The sequence below is a fragment of the Pristis pectinata genome, chromosome 10 (genome assembly GCF_009764475.1).
Source record: "Pristis pectinata isolate sPriPec2 chromosome 10, sPriPec2.1.pri, whole genome shotgun sequence".
Classification (NCBI taxonomy): Eukaryota; Metazoa; Chordata; class Chondrichthyes; order Rhinopristiformes; family Pristidae; genus Pristis; species Pristis pectinata.
Window position 1 is genome coordinate 54610934 of NC_067414.1, and position 21966 is coordinate 54632899.

The 21966-nt window shown below is 37.9% G+C and overlaps 1 protein-coding gene across 8 annotated transcripts in view; it reads left to right on the plus strand.

Moving 5' to 3' along the window:
* Nucleotides 1-21966, plus strand: part of supt3h (SPT3 homolog, SAGA and STAGA complex component) — a 320780-nt gene that overhangs the window by 281471 nt on the left and 17343 nt on the right. For all 8 annotated transcript variants that reach the window (XM_052024365.1, XM_052024364.1, XM_052024362.1 and 5 more), the window contains one exon: nucleotides 2130-2240. In XM_052024365.1, coding sequence (XP_051880325.1) covers nucleotides 2130-2240 — 111 coding nt within the window. The remainder of the gene's footprint in view (nucleotides 1-2129; nucleotides 2241-21966) is intronic.

Genomic DNA, 21966 nt, shown 5'->3' on the forward strand with positions numbered 1-21966 from the left:
ATGGAGTCATGCTTACTCGTTTCTGTAACTTTATCTAGGTTTTTGAGAACAGCATTTTACAGAACAATCATTACATTATTTAATGTGTTACTTATTACTTTAAATGAAATTTAAATGTATCATCTGTGGAGAGTTAAACCTTCATTATAAAATTGATAATGGACTTTACACATTTTCAGTGTGAACCCTTGGAGTCATTTTAGAAATGATGGCAAACCTAAACTTAACCATAATATTCTTGGAATGTACAAAGTATACTGGAAAGAACCAGACCCACTTTCATTGGTTCTGTATGCCAGAAAGCAAACTCGATCAGTGTAATTTTAGCAATTGTGGAGGAGTAATTATGTGTGCTGTTCTAACCCAAGATAGTCGGAGACGCATCAGTGTGACTTTTTTGGATACTTCAAGTTGCACCAGAATCCAGCAGTGATAATAACAAGGAACTGCATGAGAAAATAATCTAGAAATAGTAATCGACCAGCACATTATTTCAAGCTAATACCAAGGCAAGGTTTTTTTCTGTGAGCTAGGCTTGTCACAGAAGGTGCATTGATCTACTCTTTCTGTCATGTCGATGGGAGAAGGAAAAACGTTAGGCCTAAGTGTATATAATTTGTGATGCTTATATAAACATCTCTTAAATAGTGGTTTGAGGAGAAACTTTGGAATGTTAATCTTTAATGGAAAAGCTTCTGTTATTTTTCCATCAATCTAAAATGTATTAAGTTACTGAGACGGTAGAGAAACAGACCTAATAATGCTTTTGATTTATGGCTCATGTATTTCTGCAAGTAACTAAGAGGAAGAACATTTTTATGGTTTATTTTTAATTTGCATAGACCAGACAATTTTTTTCTCAAGAGGACAGTTGCAAAATTCTACATAATGAAGAATTCATCTTATTATTATGTATAGCAACATTGGAAATGCATTTATGAAGATGGCTTCCATTTTCAGAGAACACATTTACCATCTCATTAAGAATTATTGAAGAAAGAACATTTCTTGGCCACATTTACTTTGCTGCTATGAAATTGATTAGAGGATTTATTGCACTAATGACTAGAATATCATTATTCAACCACCTTACTCGCATGTGACCTGTTATTATAAGTTGTACAATAATGGCTGAATAATATGAATGGTGGACAATTAAGACTCTTGAACTGAAAAGTAATAGAATAGATTCATTTTAGAAGGAAAATTAATTGTAGTGACCACAATGTTCTTAAAGGGCCAAGCTTTTCTATTTTAAATCTCCGTGTTAATTAAAATTGTGAACAAAGTACAGGATCCTGAAGGCTTTGATCATTTTCAGGTATGGTACCCAAGGTCCTCTCTAAATGAGATATTCTTTGTGTGTAACCCTACTCACTGAATATTGATTGGCAACGCTACATTGCAGGCAGTACAGTCAAATTCAATTTATTTTCAATACAACACATAAATGTACTTCCTGGCAAGGACCAACAGCCAGAAATCAGGAGCTAGCCATCAACCTGAAATATTAATTCTGTTTCTCTATCTTAGAATGCTCAGTATGCCCAATGTTTATGCTTTATGTCAGGCTTGCGAACCCCACTGCCCACCCCATTAGCTAACCTAGAAGCAGTGATACTGACTGCAGCATCCCTGCCAGTTCTACTGGCACCAGATAAACAAGCTGCTATTTTCCTAGTGGGCATTATTAAGTAAGACTTCACATAAATTGAGGAATACTCCCATAGCTGCTAATGATCATGGGTTTTGCTTTGCCATGTGAATGAATGTTCACCAATACAGACAACCTTATGGGCAATAAAATTGCCATTCATTCCCAAAATACCCAGGAAAGCAGTAGTTAAACACTGCAACTTTCTTCTTGAGTTGTACCTCAAGATTAGGCATTAAAGTATTATTGTATTATTATATAAAAATGTAATGACCAGGTAATAAAATTATTTCAATTAATTTCTCCGTTTCCTCTCGATCTACTGCTCCACTCAGCCTTTACATGAATTTATTTAAACTCAAATAAATTCAATTTAATTAACTAATCTTGTTCAGACTTCTATACTGTAGGTCTTTTATCTGAAGTTGTCTTAGTGTTTTTGATTTAGTTAAGAATTTATGACTTTATGTTACAGAGTGCTGCAGCTTGTGGTCTAGAGACTCACAGTGATGCCATCCAGCCCAGCCACATCAGAGAGGTGATCCGACGGTACAGCCACAAAATTGGCCCTCTTTCTCCATTCACAGTACGTAATAACAGTGCTACAAAAAGTTATATTTATATGTAGGAGTGTCTTTAGTTTTAAGTGGTCAAAGTTCGAAGTATTGAAATTGTTATGAGCAATTTGTGGCAGCTGCAATTTTCTTGAAAAAAAAGTTTATGAAATTCTCTTAGGAGAATAAATACTCTCTCTTTCTTGGCAGTTAAAGCATTACTAAATACTCTTTTCCATTATGTTCATGTGTTTTACATTATTTTAGAATATTATATAGCTGCTGCTACAAATCCTTCGATGAGTGTTAATACATTGCATGGACATTTATTGCAGATTAACTGAATGAGTGGACCAAGTATCAAAGAAATGTTATGCACTGTTAGTGAATGTTCTTTTACATTTTTCTGAAAACTTGTCTATGATTTTGTGCCAGAACTGGATGGTGCTCTCAGTTTACATTAATGAAAAGGAAGAGTTAAAGTATCAACTCCAAGTGACTGAATTGGGCATATTCTTAACTTTCTGAACTGTCTGTTGCCTTCTGACTTTGGTTGTAGGATCTCAGTGCTTGCCAGCTTGTAGTCTGCCAAGTTGCAGTTAGCTGGTTAGGTCATAAAAGTTGGAATGTTTGTTATTGTACTAAATGAAGTTCAAATTAACCATATAGAAAGATAAGCGTATGGGATGTATCACGGACCATAATTACTGAGCTTACATTCTATAAACATCTTCAGTCAATCCAACATGAAAAGGGTGTCTTTCCTGAACAGTAACATTTTAAGATTAACAAAAAATGGTGCAAGTGATAAATACTACTTATTGTATTAAATTTATTGAATTCACATCACAATTCCATTTTAGAATGAAAGCAGCTTAAAAAAAAGACAGCATTAGTTCTTGTTTTGAAATAGAGAAAATTTATGATCTGTAATGTGTATATGTCAAAATAAACCAAAATTACTAAGTTTATGTCCCAATAACGGCTTGCAAAAGATTGCATCATTTAAATTAAAAGCAAATCCATGTGCAACATGCTTTTAAACAATTGATGTTGCATTTGCAATTAGTTCCTGATAATTGAGGTTTATTAACAAATAAGGAATGATAAAATTACAATAGGTAAAGATATATCTTGGCCTCTAACTTCCTAACAGTCTGAGCTTATGAAGGGTCAGGATATTTGCCGATGCAAATCCTTTTGAACATGAAAATTTTAGGCAGGTGTTCATGCCCTTTTGGCAGATTGGGGATCACATTGCAGTAGGAGGTTTGACCCTCAGCTGGGTGCAATGGAGCCAGCTGTGCTCAACAAACTTAATGTTCCCACTTTCCAGGATCAGTCAGTCTCTCTGTGATTGATTGCCACAGGAACATAGATTTATTATCAAATTGCTAGGCCCCATTTCTGCCAGTATTTGTATCTCGTGTTTGCCAGACAGATGGTGTACCGATTCATCACCCCAACAGTGCAAGGCTTCAATAAAAACAGAAAATGCTGGAAGCACTGAGCAAGTCAGTTAGTATCTACAAAGAGAGAAACAAAGTTAACATTTCAGGTCAATGATTGTTTATCAGAACAAGGAAAAGTTATAAGTCAAACATGTTAAATTGTAGTGAAGGGGAAGGATGGAGAGAACAAAAGGAATTCTGTGATAGGGTGAAGACGAAAAGAGACTAAATAATGCATAGTGATGATACTGGCCGGAAAAGGTGGTGAAAGCTGGTTAATTGTAGCTGGTTTGTCTCGCTGAGACATAAATAGGAGATGAATGAAAACAGAGGGAGGGAAAAACACTTTGGAACCATGCAATTAAAAATACTGCAGATTGTGGAAATCTGAAGTAACATGCTGGAAATACTCATTGGGTCGGGCGGCATCTGTGTGAAAAGAACAGCTGAATTAACATTGAAGATTGACTTTTCGTTCAAACTGCCCAGATAACCAGCCTTTTAAGCCAGCACTAAAGGCTCAGAACTTAATTTTCTCACTTTCCACAATCAATCAATCTCTCTGCATTTGATTGCCACAAATGGTTTGATATGCTGCAAACTGGAAAGGTTGGTTACCTGAAATTATTAAATTAGATTATTTATATTGAAGTAGATAATTTATTGTGAGCTTTAGATTTGATATTCCATTTGGAGTATTAGCAGCTGGAGAATTGGCAAGGAGTCAGTATCAATGTAAGACTGCCCTTTAGAAGGATTAGAAGAAATTTGCTGTCCCATAAGCTGAGATGACTGAACAGAGAACCTTAACAGACATTTTAGCTTTGAGTGACGGAGTTCACTGTTCAAGATTTAAAAGGGAGGAGGAGATAAGAACATAGAACGTACAGAACTGGAGCAGGAGTAGATCAGTCAGCCCCTTCAATAGGATCCACCATTCAATGAGATCGTGACTGATCCCATCTTGGCCTCCAGACCACCTTCTTGCTCTCTCCCCATAGTCCTTGACTCCATAGTACATCAAATGTCCATCAGTCCCCACCTTTGATATATTCACTGATTCTGCTTTCACAGCTCTGTGGGATAGAGAATTCCAAATAATTATGACCCTTGAGAGAAGAAATTCCTCCTCATCACCATCTTAAATGGTTGAGCCCCCATTCGCTATCCTCTTGTTCTAGATATCCCCACTAAGAGAAACATTCTCTCTGCATCCACCCTGTCAAATTCCCCCTCAGTTTTCTAATCTCCAATGAGAATCTCCAAACTCCTCTTCCTCTCTTCACATATCAACCCCTTCATCCAAGGACTCAACTTACTGAACCTTTGCCTCCAATGCTAATAGATCCTTTCTCACATTTTCCCACATTATATTCCATCTTCCAACTTCCTGCTCCTGCAGGGATCAGAGAAACAAAAATGTTATGGTTTTGATTGGAAAATGCAGAGTAGAACGTTGCTGCAAAAGTAATTTGTGAGTTATCTGTACGTAAGGCTCATTTGAAAGTTTATGTTAATGATGATATCATTGTCCAGATTAGAAATCTATGTTTTTGTATGTTTTTCTTTCATATCTTTGCTGATTCAGTGCAGCTTCTGCCAAAATCTTGACCCCTGTCAGTAAAAGAAGAGCAATGACTGGAGTCATGGTAATGTGAGCATACCATCTAAAATTGTCATATCTCTGTACTGATAACACCGTGAGAATGGGCGGTGGGAGGACTGAGATGAAAGGAAGGGAAAAAGTCTAAATTAAATGAACGTTGCTTGTAGATTACTGTTTCAAAAAAACAGTTGGATCTTCTGAAATATGACCAAATTATTATTACTTTAATTAAGCAATCGTACTCATTTTGTATAAAAGAAAGTTGCCCCAAGTGTAATGTTGGTGGTAGAATTGACGGGAATGTTGGAAGAATTAGTGATTGCCCTGTGAGCCAGCATAGATTTGATGGGCTGAATCTCCTCCTTCCATGTTTTGTGGAAATGTGGAAAAACTGAAATGCTGGAAATAATCAGCAAGTTTGGCAGCAACTGTGGGGAGTGAGACAGAACTAATATTTTGATAACCTTGCCTCAGAACTGGAAAAGTAAGAAAACAGCATGTTTTGAGTGGGGGTGGCAGTGGGATAGGATACGTAAAAGCAATGTCACTGTTAACGTGGAGATCAAGGTTCATGATACCCAATTACAATTGGCTTTGTTATTAAATGACTTATGCAGCAACAGCTTGGGATGGTAAGAGTGAATTCTTAAACTACCATATGTATAGACAGTCAGTTACTTGCTTTGGTTGAAAGGTAACAGCTGTTAACACTGACATTTTCTAATAATAATTGGTTATAATCGTGGTTTTACTCAAATTTCCTCTCCCCTCATTACTCTCATCTTTAAATCTTAAAGAATAACAGAAAATGACCATTTGTCCGAGAAGGATTTATCCAGCCTAATCCCACTTTCCAGCTCTTGGTCCATAGTCTTGCAGTTTACAGCAATTGACATGCAAGCCCAAATACTTTTGAAAAGTGTAGTGAAAGGGTTTCTGCCTTCAGACCCTTTCAGGGAATGAGTTGCAGACCCCAGTCATCCAGTGGGTGAAATCATTTCTCATCTCCCTTCAGTCCTTTACCAATTATTTTAATCCCTACCCTTAATGCTGAATGTTACGTTTCTCTGATTCTTGTACATGATCACCCAAATTCCTTTGAATACCAAGATTTCCCAGGCTCTCATCATTTCAAGCTTTCTACTTGTCGACTTTTCCTCGTGAGTGGATAACATTTTTGCGCCTTGTATTCCATTTCCCATGTTCCTGGCCTGTCACTTAACCTATCAACAACTATTTCTCTTCATCTCCTCCCTGCTTATTTTCCCAGCTAACTTTGTATTGTCATCAAATTCGGATATATTGTACTCAGACTGCACATGCAAGCCATCGATTGTAGATTATAATAGCTGAAGTCCATGCACTGATCCTTGTGGTACCAACTAGTTACAGCTGCCAACTTAAAAAATGATCCTTTATTTCTGCTTAGTTTTCTGCCTCAAATAATGCTAATGTATTATCTCCCCTTTCCATGAGCCTTAATTCTTCATAATAATTTCTTATATGGCACTTACTGAATTTGTTATTGTCCATTGACTCTTGAGCTTTAATTCTGTCACCCTCCTAATGGCATCACCATCCCTGTTAATATGAAATCTCACTGAGATAGTTTACCATATCTCACTAGGATGTGTAATATGGTCTAGAATAGAACTAGCAGGAAGCTGTGCAAACCCTGTATTCCTCGGAACCGATGGTCTCTGCATTCCTCCCGTTGTGCTTTTTGCACATCCCTCAGATTGCACCATTGTTGCTATAAGACTGCAGAACGATGCTTGAGGTTGTCAATTTCTGCTCAAATGAAGTGTGAATGACAAACAGAAAAATAAATCCATTGACCTCAAACATTAACGTTTTTTCTTGCTGTGAATCTGCAGACCAGAGGCACAGTCACACACTACAGAAATAAGCCCTTTAGCCCACCTAGTCCTTGCCAACCATAAAACACCAATTTACACTAATACTCCACTTGTCCCATTTTACCCTCCCCACATTCCCATCAATGCCCCCCAGAATCTACCACTCACCTACACATGACATTTAACCTCCCAGTCTGCATGCCTTTGGGATGTGGGAGGAAAACAGAGCACTGAAGTAAATTCATAGGGAGAAGATGCAAACACCACACAGACAGCACCAGACGCTAGGATTGAGGCCGGACCGCTGGAACTGTAAGACAGCAGCTCTGCTATCTGTGCCTGTGTGCTGCCCAGACTATTTCCTACATTTTCTGAATTTAGTTAATTCTTGTCCTTCATGGAAAAAAATAATATTCCATGCTTTGGGGGTATACTGATTATTGGGATGGACAAGCAATAAGACAATGAAAACCTTCATGTACAGCAGCAGTCTATCTTTTTTTGGTTAAGCCAGATTTATAAACAAAGTACATTTTATTTTCACTGAACACTACCAGATATTGTTAATTTTTAATCACATTTAAAGACCCAATTACCCAAGTCCCCATTGCTCCACTCACTCTTTCCTTGCTGCTTCACTTGTTATCTCCTCATTGCCATTCTTTGCCTCTTTACTCCAGTCCCTACCCCCTTCGCTGGTCCACTCTGCAATGCTCGTATCCACCTTATGTCAACAACTTACATAAGAACTAAGATTCTGGAAATACTCAGCATGTCAAGCAGAGAAATAGAGTTAATGGTTCAAATCAATGACATTTCATCAGAACTAATCCCAGCACCCTGGGCTACATTCTGCTGCACACACCCAGTTACTGGGCTACACTCTGCCCCCACACACCCACTTATTGAGCTACACTGTGTCCCCATACACACAGTTACTGCGCTACACCGTGCCCCCACACACCCCGTTACTGGGCTACGCTGTGCCCCCACACACCCACTTACTGGGCTACACCATGCCCCCCACACACACACTTACTGGGCTACACCGTGCCCCCACACACACAGTTACTGCGCTACACCGTGCCCCCACACACACAGTTACTGCGCTACACCGTGCCCCCACACACCCACTTACTGGGCTACACTCTGCCTCCACACACCCACTTACTGGGCTACACTCTGCCCCCACACACCCAGTTACTGGGCTACACTTTGCCCCCACACACCCACTGAGTGGGTAACACTGTGCCCCCACACACCCAGTTACTGGGCTACACTCTGCCCCCACACATCTGGTTACTGGGCTTCTCTATCCCCTACACACCAAGCTACTGGGCTACACTGCTCCTCACACACACAGATTTAACATGCTGCAGCAGAGCATTCCTCATTCAAATAAATGGGTGAAATTGGAAACCGAGAGAAAGGCACAGAGTTTTTATTATTTATTGAAGTGACTTTCAATTTTTTTTTAATAATTTTTAAAGTGGGAACATGCTTTCCCAAGTATTTTGAATGATAAGAATTTAATATTGTAAAGTTTCTTTTTACAATATTTTTACTTTTGCAACTAATGCCCAGGTATTTTGCATTTATGTGAATGTCATCAGATTCACAGACATTTAATAGCTCTGATCACATTGACAGCTTTGACCCCCCAGTACAGAGGGGTGGGACCTCATCAGCTATGAACATGGTCCTGAGTCCAGCCAGCTGCCTGTGGTGGTACAGCCCTGTGCTGGACTCTGTGCTGGAAGCTGAGCTCCCAGTGGAAGACTGTATCAAAGGTCATGTTGAAATAATCAGGCAGGGAGCCAGCTGTCTATTTTGGGGTAATGGAAGATAGGGCCAATGTGTTAAACTATTCACCATGTCTGAGAAGATAGTCTTTTACAAACACAATAGTTGAAGTATTTCATGTATCAAGCTCTCTGCTTAAGCCTCTGAGGGCCTTATGAAACACCTGCAGTCCATTCCCAAGAACATTATTAAAATGTGGACAGGGCATTAGCTCAGAAAATTGTGGGTCAAGAAAGTCACTTTTCATCTGATTTTATTTTTTTCTTTTTGGTATGGACAACTCTATTCTGGGTAGCTAGAAGCTATTGCAAAACTAGAATGGAACATTTTTGGGTGAATCGGCAGGGTGTAAAGAAGAATAAAACTATTTTCTCATTCGGCATTATTGTGCTCCTTGCAGGAATGATCCTTTTCTTACACAGTTTCTTGAGGCATGGCATTAAATGTGTGAGATACAGTCCTTGCCTCTATTTGCGAAATCCTCTTCCACTCCTTTGTAGCTGCAAAAAAAAACATAAAGACCACCTTGAACAAGGAAGTTTAAAACTAAGGCAGTAGAGATTTGTTGTTTCTTTTACCTCTTAGTAATCTCCAAAAGGAAAGTTCTGCAATGCAGATCCCTACTTGCTTTTAATTGAAGGGATTACCATTTGGTCTCACTTAAGCTTCCACTGTCTTTACTAAATGTCAATCAACAATGATTTTTTGGTGTCAAAGGTTTTCTAAAGATTCTGCCTGAACTGTTGAATGTTTCCAGTATTTTATTAATGATTTTTCTGAGCATAATAAGAATTCTGTATCTGTACCTAACTGATTGAACTGCCCTCTGGAAAGTTGGCAGAACAAGTAGCTTGTTAGAACTACTCAACCATCTGGGATTTGTAACTGAGCACGCTTCTTTTTCTGACCCAAATCCAGCCATTCATTGAAAACTGATTCCTGACAGAAGGGAAAATAACATCTCAAAAATGAAAAAAAAACTTTCAATGTTGGAAATCTAAAATTAAAAACAGAAAATGCTGGAAATACTCAACAGGTCAGGTCGCATCTGTGGGAAGAGAAACTGGGTCAAGGTTTCAGGTTGGAGATCCTTCATTAGAACTTTCAAAGTAATAGCTCCTCTTTCAGGCATTCTTCTGTGACATGCAGCACGTTAGGATACAAGCATGCTCAAAGTAGATTGAAGGGATCAGCCATTCACATGGTTCCAAGATAACTGAGGCAAAACTAGTCTCTGTATATTTTAATTTGATCTCATTACCAACTGTGAGCTACCGGATCCTAAAGGGAGAAAATTGGGGTATTGATTTATTGGTATCAGTTTATTATTGTCACTTGTACCGAGGTGCAGTGAAAAACTTGTCTAACATACTGTTCGTACAGATCAATTCATTACACAGAGCGCTCATGTACTCATACAGCTGAGGAGAACATTTTGTCTGTGCTAGTTATTGAATTAGCCCTGTAGAATTAGTTGTCTCAAGTATATATACAATTCACTTCTGAAAGTTACTCTGAATTCTGCTACAACTTTCCTTTCAGTCAGTGCATAAAAAAATTATTCTTTCTTATCACCTTCCACGTTTTTGAAATTATCGTAAATCTGTCCCCTCTGGTTATTGAAATTTCTGCTACTGGAAATAGTTTCTCCCTATTTACTCTTCCAAAGGTCCTTAAATTTTCTTGTAAAACTCCCCTTAACATTTACTCCTCTAAGAAGAGCAATTGCTCAAATGTCTCAAAATATTGAATTTTCTCATCCCTGGTAACATTTGAGTAAATCTCTGCAAACTGTACAAACCATTCATTTCCCTGCATTCTGCAGTTATCCCAAAACTTTGCTGCTCTTACTTGACATGAACCAAAGGTCTTTGACTGGAAACGCTGATTCTTTTTCCTTTTCCACAGAATCTGCCTGATCTGCTGAGTGTTTCTAGCATTTTTTTGTTTTATTTCACATTTCCAGCATCTGCAGTTTTTGATTTTCATTTATCAGTTTTTTCTGTGCTGATATGATCCAAGGTGTACTTTGAAGTGCTCCAGGGTAAAGAAGTGTTTAGACTTCCAGGCTGTCATGTTGGGGGATTCCCTCTAACCCTGTGTACGCAGTAACCTGACATTGTAAGTGTACTTGCTGTTAGCATTATTGTTTTTAACATGGCTACATAATAAAAGCAGTTGACATTAAATGCAAGCTTGGAGTCCAGCACCCAATCATACGAAATAGTCAGTATGGTTCTACTAATGTTGTATTAAGTTTAAACTTAATATTTCATTTACAAGTTAGCTCAATCATTTAAACAACCCTCCAAAGATGCATTGAGATAGAAAAAGATTACATTAATTAGAGTTCTTCTCAGACCACTTTTGTGTAGTAATGTTAGCAAGAGGAACTTTAAGAATAATTCATTTTGTAACTTTTGAGAGCGAGCTGACAAAATGAAAGTTGACGTGGCTTTACTTCCTGCCATGTGAACTTCATCTTGAAAATATACATAAATATCCATTATAGTAAATTTTTTTACAGTTATTGTTTGAAATTAATGTATGTAGAGCTTCCCCTCCACAAATCCTACTAGTCTACATTTAACAATGCGTCGATTTTTTATCTTCCATTATTGCTTAAAATATTTGTATATTATAGAAAAGAAATTGAATAGTATATCAAGAAACAGTGGGAAGTCAGATCGAAAGAAAAGAAGTGATCTCTTTCTGCCACAGATTTATGGAAGCTGACATTTTCTTATATGAAGGATTTATTGTCAGGATCCATCTGGAAATGTTTACTTAAGGTCCATGTAATCTTTCTGTGGATTTTGTTAGCAGCGTACTCTTTTGTGTATTCCATGTCTTAAATTTTATAAGTATACCTAGTTGAAATGTTGCCAATAGGTGAGTGATTTGACTGATTGCTGCTCATGCTCTTTACCTGCCATTTCACCTATGATATAGCTTCAGATCCCCCTCTACATACTGGAACTATTGCAACTTGCTGCCAGTCCTTTAAATCATTATATTTTATAAATTATTCCAAGATGAGCTTTGAGTGCATCTGACCATGTTACACTGAAGGACTAAATATGGAGTTTCATTTTTCAGCTTTTGCTCAATGCTCAGGTTCTGTACATGCTTGGATGTAAATCACATTTGCTGCTGTTTTCTTCCATGTTTTATGGCCATGAAAGCAAATTAACCATGACTACAAATGAGTTTTGCCAAACTGTATTTGTCAATCAGCCAGTGTCTGACTTGCTTCACCCTGCATGAAAATATTTTGCAAAGAGTTGAAAGCAAATCTAATTTTATTTGAGCCAGAAAAGACTAAAATAAATCATTGGAGCTCTAATTATGCCTATATTTAATCCCCATATTTTCATCATCCGGCCTCTTTAAAGTGTTATGCTACATTTATATTAGTTACCAATGATTGGCAGACCCTCTGGAGGTATTGGTTTAAGGACAGCTGTTGAACACTCAGCAAGAAAGGCCTGATCCACAAATTTTGAGCTGTGTTAACGATTCATTATCTGAAGCATGATTACCGATATTGTTTAATGTGCCAGTATGTCTATAGAACTCCTGCACCAGGTCCCACTAGAGTCATTTGCTTTGAGATGATTTTTGCATGATCGTGGCATTGTAAACTGAACAGGAGAAATGAATGATGTCCAGTAGTTGTTGAACTTTGATATGAATGAAGAGTAACTAATTTCTCTGAACTATTAAACCATGGAAAAAACTCCCATTGTGCAAGTAGGAGATTGTGGAAAAGCTAACTTTTTCTCTGGAGTTCTCTTGTTTGTTTTGTATGACGCCCATGACCACTTTTGCTAAGATGTTACAATTGCCATTTTCATGTTATTGCAACCTCAAACTGCATGCATCCATATTGATGTATTTTCTGGTTTTGGAGCTGGTACATGCAGCATGTTTGCCTTCAGCCTTAGTGGAGCAGAAACCATGGGAAGAAGGGAGAGGTGAAAATTGACAGCTCTGCATAAGGCAGTGATAATTGGGGGAAAGTTACCCTCTTGGTCCTGGAACCCTTTGCATATCTCCTACGGCCCCTTTTAGGGAGCATGCCTCATTAAGCTTTGAGGCAAATTACACCAACTCTTAATTCTCAGGCATTGGGCAGCTTGATAAGTGTTGCCAAACAGGTAACTGATTTTCAGATTAAAAGAGGAAGAAACAGACTTCCCAGGATTAAAATCATAAAATGTAAACTCTGTTATATTGAGCTAACCTAGTCATATTATCTTTTTCTCCATCCTAACTAAAAATAATCTTCAGTTACTTCTTAATTGATCACATACTTGTTCTTTCCTCCACCTGGGAAGGTTCAAAAATATTTGGTCAGACTAAAAATGTAACTCCACAATTTCCCTCTGTATGCATTTTGATCTTTCCTCTTTTCCTTTAAACTCATACACATTTAATTGGCAAGATTATTGTTATAAAGGGGAGGAACAAGACCAAAGAGATTCAGTCCTGGGATATTCCTTGCAAAGTTATCATCTGAATGCATGTTGGTATGTTTTTGTTTTCTAATCATACTTCACATCCACTGAACCACTCGTTTTTTGAGAGTTCAAATACAACAATCCTGTCTCGTTAAGTTACTAGTTATGAAATATAGAGGAGCTTGCCAAAAACAGCCTCAACTCCACCCCAGTCTGGTGAAAGTAGGACTACGAGCTTGCTAAGCACTGGAAATGGTTTCGTGTGGAGAAAGCTACGTGACTGCACAATCAAAGATTTGAAGTCCTGCCACTTCAAGTTGTGAAAGGTGGTCGTAGATAAGCAACTATTGGGAGGAGGTGGTTTCATAAATATCTTCAATGATTGCAGCAAAAGACTACAGATACTGAGAATGTCGGAAAAAAAAATGCCTCCATACGCAGTGCTATTGCAGTGTACAAAATGTTAATATCATTGCTGGTAATTACTAATATTAAGTGCATTCAATTGTAACATGTTCACTTGTGAGGTAGAAGGAGGCCATTCAGCACACCAAGTGTATGTTCAGAACATTCCAACAGTCCCATTCCCCCACTTATAGAATGATGTAAAACAGAAGAGCATTCAGCCCATCAAGCCAGTACTGGCTCATGGTAAAGCACTGTAACTGCACTCAGTCTACAATCCTTATTTCCCTGTAATTGATTTTAATTCAAGTTTTCTATTTTGAATATCACTATTGAATCTGCTTCCTGCATCTTTTCAGATACTTTATTGAGCAACAAAATGTTTCCTGAAGTCAGCTCTAGTTATTTAAAACTCCTTTATTTCCTAAGTTTGAAAGTAAAAGCCTGGAGCTTGGTTTAGGTTTTAAAAGTCCTGTATAATGTCCATTCCAGTCAGAGACCTGTCGTAAAGATTTAATGCTTTCCAGAGTTGCTTAATTAAATCATGTGCTACTTTGGGACCTTAAAGCTCTGGGCTATTTTTTTCATGGAATTATGTAAAGTTTACGGTACTAACTTACAGTGTTTCTGTCAGAGTGATTCCAGTCATGTCGGCCAGGTGTTCAATCACACAGCTCTGTCCAGAGTTTACACCATTTGGCCCAAGCAGTGTGGACCAGTGTTTATGCTCTGCACGTCCATTGTTGCAGGCCATTCTCAAAGGTCAGGATTTTGCTGGTACACACCGATAGTTTTGAAGTGAACTGCCAGTATTGCTCCATTTAATTGCCGGCAGGTTCTGGACTTGAGCTTGCGTCGTCAATGATGCAAGTCCTGAACCTACCATTATTCCACACGGGGAAAGTGGCTCTCAGATCATGTCCCAGGCTATACCTGTTGCAAGATCTCTGAGCCCATTGATTTCAAAGCCCCATTTTTAAATGATTTGTGTTTTAAATTTTAAATTTTTTAAAATTTAAATTTAAATTTTATTTACAGTGTGGTAACAGGCCCTTCTGGCCCAACAAGTCTGCGCCACCCATTTAAACCCAAATTAACCTACCCGTACATCTTTGCAATGTGGGAGGAAACCGGAGCACCCGGAGGAAACCCACGCAGACACGGGAGAACATACAAACTCCTTACAGACAGCGATGGGAATCGAACCCTGATCGCTGGCGCTGTAATAGCGTCGCGCTAACCGCTACGTTACCGTACCGTTTTGTTTACTTCTTCTAATGACTTAATTTTTTTTAAATAGCATTTTTAAATTAATTAAAGGGCCTGTGCTCATTGAGGTTTAGAAGAATGAGAGGTGATTCTCAGGGGACCTGACAGGGTAAAAACTGCAAGGATGCTTGAGGACATAGGCTCAGAAAGGAGATCCCCATTTAAGACTCAGAAGAGGACGAATTTCTTCTCTCAAAGGGTTGAGCGTATTTGGAATTCTTTACCCCAGAATACTGTGGAGGCCGAATCCTTAACTATAGATTTTTAGTCAGTAAAGGAATCAAGAATTATGGGATAGGGCAGCAAAGTGGATGAGAATAATCTTATTGAATGGTGAAGAAGGTGCCTGGGGGCAGAATACCTACTGCAATTTCTTATGAACAAATCCCCATTCTGACCACAATCCTTCATGCACATCCCTATTCCAACCCCTGCCGGCCACTTTCTTTCATTGTCTACCTGATCCAGGGCCCTGATCTTTGACCTAAGCCAGATGGTAATTGGTTTACTATTGTCACATGTACTGATATACATGGAAAAACTATGTTTTGCATGCCATCCATACAGATCATTCCAAAACATAAGTACATCGAGGTAGTACAAAGAGAAAAACAATAACAGAATGCAGAATATAGTTTTACAGTTACCGTTACAGAGAAAGTGCAGTGCAGGTAGACAAATGCAGTGTAAGGACAATGACAAGGTAGACTGAGAGATCAAGAGTTCATCTTTATTGTCCTCCCTTACCCTAAGCTCCCAATACTGGGTGGCACATTTTCAGCCTCAAAAAGTGCCAAGACCTTGAGCGGTGGGCATTACTAATATTTGCAGCAATGTTTGAGGAACCAAAATGCCTCTAGTGCCCTGCTACAACAACCAATATTGTACTAGAATTTCTAGACAACTTGCTAATAGATGCATGAGACATAATTTTTTGTCTGTCTGTGGAACAGATGGAGAAGTACTCTAAGTTCATACCATCAGGCCCTGTCTTTCTAGACTATAAAAAGCAAATCCTGTGGTGGAGCAGGCTACCTCAAATGGCAGCTTCTAGTTTTCTGTGCTCGAATACATATGTATGTGAATGCCAGCCATTTGTTGTTAGACTTATCCTGTAATGACAAACTGTGCTTCACCATCATCAATACAGCAATTATTTTGAAGAATGTGTTTAGCCCACAAGAGTGATCAGTTTATTGTACCTTTTAGGGAAGTACTACATCCTGAAAAATCCAGCTTGATAAATGACAAGCAACATAGACTCCACACAGTTGTTACACTAAACGTACTTGCTGGGTGCCTTTGAATATACCACTGCCTTAATAAGAAATATGCAGTTGATCTTTTATTTCTTAAAAATGTTTTCTAAAAATTCTGTTTTGAACTAAATCGGATGCTTGATAGAAGAACAAAACTACCTTTTAAACAAAACTGGTTATCAATTATCAAGCCCAGGACCTTGCCATCCCTATTGTTATGGTGTATATGTTAATGACTTCAGTGAGGTTAAGATCTTGCACTGAAACTGGAAACAGAACAATGAGAAGAATGCAACAAGATTTGGGGGCCAAAAAGAAATAAAATGTGAATGTTGAAAATCTGAAATGAAGACTTAAATTGCAGAAATTATACAGTAAGCCTGCCAAGAAGAGAGAACAGTTAATCTTTCAGTTAGAGACCCCTCATCACAACTGGCCAGTTCTGACAAAAGATCTCAGCTTGAAACATTAACTTGTTCTTTTCCCTGTAACACTGGTAGATCTGTTGGGATAATTTTCTGACTAAGGTAGTAAGATATAAAATCTTATGCTGAAGATACAAAGGAGCCTTTACTACTACAGCAGAAATTGAGTGATACTTAACTGTTCAGAACATTGTGCACAGCCTCATTTTTACCATTTTGTACTCTGGGTAGCAAAGGTCTGCACTGGCATTAATTGGAAGTTTACCCTGTCTCCTGGGAATACCAGTCATGTGAAACAGCTTCCTTCGCTAGTATTAATAGCTGTTTCTCTTTACATTTAATTGGCTGCTCCAAATCCTCCAGAAGTGCCAGAAGGAAATTTGTAGCTGAGAAATTGTTCCATGCCTCAAAAGGCCCTTTGAACCATTGATATACAGTGGACCAATGCAAGTTTTGTGTGAAAGCTCCTGTTGCAATATTCTATTTCACACAAGGCCCAAAGTCAAAGCATCATGCTGTGGGGGGTGGATCAGGACTTCAAGGTCAGGAGGGAAAAGGGTGGGTAGTGTGGAGGTGGGGGTAGTGATCAACTGCTGGGAGGGAACTATGAGCCAGGAGTGAGTAGGGGCCCAAAGGAAACTAGCTGCGAAAGAGGGAAAAGGTAAGCGCAGGTGTAATTTAAAATCTTAAAGGAAACCTGCCTACAAGAGGATCAAGGGCTCAGACTTCACAAAAAATGCCCAATATGATCCCTTTTAAGTTACACTTATGTAACATCGGTAAACCTTTTGGTGCCTAATGCTGCCTGGCCACCTCTGTGATGGAGTTTCTGACCAAAAATTGTACCCACTGTCACCTGTGCATTATCATAAGTGTGTATTGACTTTTAGCTTACATTCAGTCACAAACTGCTTAAAACATTTCACTTAGTTTTCTTGGCTTACAGCTGTATAGATCTTAAATATTCAAGAAAAGGTATCTAACATTACCACTGGTGGCATATTTCTGACTGGCATGGTGGATATGGGGAGTTTTGTTATATAGCTTCAAATATTTATGTTTAATTTTCTGATGTAAGTTGTCTCAAAATTAAATCAAAGATAGGTTTTATTGAAATGAGTGGAGCTTCCTCAGTTGAAGGGCAGGGATTTTTTTCCATTGCTTGAAACCACTTTGCAGCATCTGCTTTACCTCTCAATGTGGGACTTTGCACTGATGCTCCGAACACAGGAGAGAATAAATTACATTTGTAGAGTCATAACACAGCCTCAGAATAAATCACTTTTAAGTGTAGTCACAATTGTTATGTAAGCATTGTCACGAACCAGCAACAAAAGAAATACACTGAGCATGATTCAGTGTTAAAAACTATTTTATTAATTACTACTTATGATAATACGTAAAATAAAAGTAAAAATGTTAGTATGTTAGAATTCAAAAATGTTAAACCTCGAACGTTAACCCCAAAACTAAACTCGTCGTGTGTGTGTGTGACAAAGTCCAAAACTCCCAGTTCCGGAATGGTTCTTAAAGTTCAGTTCCGCAAGCCATAAGGTGAAACATGAGCAAGGGCTTCTTCAACAACCACCGTTGTCAGAAGATAAGACGTAGATGTAGAGAACATAGGGAGAGTAAATACGAAATCCAAATGTTCCACGATGGAACCCAAACGACACTTCAGCGTTTACTCGGTAGTGACTTCCTCACCCCGAAAAGCATCCGAATCGTGGTCGTCCACACAAAAATACCTGTTTCCTTCTACAGGTCAGCAACAAAGTGAACTCCACCGGATTACTTCCAACTTCCATACATGGATTTCAGTAGCAAACACAGTTATTGTTTCTCATCCATCGATAGAGAAAACAAGCAGGCTGGTGTCTCTCTCCCTTCTTCTTCTTCAACAACGTCATTACGTCCTTTATCTTCTATTGACGTAAGCACGCCCCACACACACACATACACACACACTCTCTATCTTAAAGGGACTTTCACTGAGTCCGTAACAGCATCATATGGCAGCAATTTGTGCCCCACATAGACAGCAATTAAGATGTATGACCAATGGGTCTGCTTTTGGTGGTGTTGATTGAGAAATGTTTTCCAAGACGCTGGGAAAATTTGCTGTGCATCATTCAGTAGTGGTGTGGAACTTTTTACAAGCCATATGAATAAGCAGAAGATGTCTCGGTACCATCTCATCTGAAAGGCAGCACCTCTTTTAATATTTCACTGGTGCAAGGCCAGATTATGTTCTAAATTTGCAAACAAAATATGTATTAACTGTTTATTATTGCATTTTTAACTGTGGATTCTAGCCTGACTTTGAAATGACTTCTTTCATTGGATATAAGAGGCATATAAATGTTAGAGGTTAGAAATAGGGCCATACTTAAACTCCATCAGTGAGCACCTTGCATATAGGTGTGGTGGAAAATTAAGATGCTCCTCTGCTTAACTCAGACAGAAAAAGGTAAGTTAAAGAGGAAATCTTGAGGGAGGGCTGCATTAATGTTCTTTTCAACCTTACAAGTATTATTTTAAAAAGCTTATTTTCTACCTTTCAACAACTCCTTTAATAATCACTGTTAGGCTTAATAACTTTATAGTACCCCAATTTGCATGAACTAATTGTTCCATCCCATCGTAATTCTAAATGTATCTACTGAATCCCTCTTATCTATTCTGAAGAAAGCCAATTTAAGTTTCAAGCTTTTTTGTATTTATATTTCCTAATACCAGGCAGTGTCCCAGCAAATCTGTGCTGTATCCTTTTTATTACATCAACATCCCTCCCATAATGCAGAAACTTGATTAAATGCAGCACTGGAGCTGTGGTCTTACAAAGATTCTGTACAATTATCATTCATAATGGCTGATATCCATGCATGAGCCTTAGCAAAAATCATGTGCTCAAAAATGAATAATATGTGATTCAATTTTCACACACATCCACAGATGGACTTTACAGGGCACCATCAGTATCAACAACTGTAATGCACCTACTAGTAGGTCAATGGCTAACAAAACAAAAACTAAAGTCAAATCTGCAATGTGTTTCTAAAATATCTACAACAAACTGGCATAAAGAATTTTCTACCCATGTTTTTTTCCTTTTCAAAGTGACGCTAATATCTCTTCCTGAACTGGGTTGGTAACTTGAGAACACATGACACTTGGCTGTCAGATCTTAACAGAATAGTCTACGGGGTCCATTTCTCAAGTTTTATTGCAGGCAAAATGGCTAAGTGGGAGTTCTGTGGCAAACTGAAACTTCCTGAGAACAACATGGTGAATACCAGAGTGCATATTTAACTGCAAGTGAATCATTTGACCCATCATTTTCCAGAGATTTTGCTTTTTGTGATGATATGCATGTTATCCACAAATAACCTGCTTGTCTAAAATCCAGCTTAATATTCAAGACTAAGTAGTTATGCATCTTATCTTGAAAAATGGTGTTCAGAATTTAAAAGTAGGATACATTCACAGCAGAGATTATATTTATCCAAAAACACATTACTGCCCTTATGGGTTGCATTTAGCTGGAAAGACAATATTTTGGACTACCATCCATAACTGAACAGATCATTTATCCTTCTAATATTGTGAAACACTTGCTGTTGCAACTCTGCAGAGAACATCACAAATCTGTTCAAAGATAAACATTGTTCCTTTTCATTTATTCTTTCCCACCCCCTTTCCTGCTTTGTTGGCTCTAAACAGGACTTGAAAAACAGAGGACAGCTGAGGCAAACAATTTTCTTCCTTCCTTGTTGTCGAATCTGGAAAAAGTTCCTGGCTTCCTGTCATGAATAACTTTCTTTGACATGGCTGGGCCTTTCGGACAATATTAAAAAGGGAGTGAAAGGCGTTTGTACTTCCTGTCTTACTAATAAAGCAGCTAATATAGCTGGACTTGCTTTCCTTTGGGATATTCAGTGTTCAGCCCTGAAGTTGAGTAAATGGAATATTGTTTTCCTTGACAATCTTAGATGTATATGTTTAGGAAAAAACTGTTGCTCAATGTTTATGTAATAAGGGAGATTGAATCAATAACCACTGACCTTGATATCACTTTATTTCCCGTTATAGAAAAAGACCGCAGTTTCCCTTCCATTCACTTTCATAGTAATCTTTAAATACTACAAATGTATAATGTGAAAATAGTGCCTGCTAATTGGTAAATAATACTAATTTAATACATTCTTTAGTAAGTTCAGCTGAAGCTCCTCAAGCTGCTGTTTTAAAAATGTGTTGTGTAACTTCATGTAAACATGTAGGTTTACCTTTAAAATAACTGGCAGTAGATTTCAGATGGGTTCATTCCATTTGTAACTTGTATTACAGCCTAAGATTTTTAAAATCTATTTCAAAACAGCAAGGCTTCATTTTTTTAAGTTAACAGTAATGATCCTAAGATAACTTTTTTTTATTATATATTCAATTTTGTTAGCATAACAATTTCTACAATCCGAATATAAACCTGGCTTTGCAGATTGTTGAACTATATTATGTATGGTGTTTGGACTAAAAGGTGAAAGACTTGTTGTTAACTGTTAACTACTTAACTGAAAAATACTTATTTACTCCCAATAACTGAGAAAACTTTTTTGGGGGGGCATTTAGTAAAGTCCCAGTTTTACACACTTGAAAATAAAGGGTTTATCTAATGGATATCAAATATGTTGATGCAGTCAGAAGCTCCATATCACCCTGCTGTACATAATAACTTTAAAAATATGACTGCGAATTTGCTTTTTTTAAAGCTAGTTTCCACATCTGCTTATAATTTTTTTCATTCTCCAAAAGTAAATAGTTAATTCTAGAAAATTAGATGTGTTAATGCCCAAAACCTTCACAGTCTTTGAGCTATTGGAGCTACTATAGCCTGAACCAAAGTACTTTCTTTCTTCTACCAGGAAGGAAATTTTTGTTGCGATATGCCTCTATTACTTCCCCTGCAACATCCGCATATTATAAACTTACCGAGACAGATTTTGGACTCTCAACCCTTTTCTAATTAAGTAGAGTATCATTTCACTTGTGTGTATGTTGCCCCTAAACTGCCATAGGAAATATTAGTCATCTCTTAATGCTTTAAAAACAATTTCATTTGCATTGCAGTATTCAATAGAACTTCCTCTCATTGCTGGATTTGCTAGATCAAAGATAAACTCAGTGCTGAGCAAGCCAAAACAAGATGTTAATTTTCTTCCTC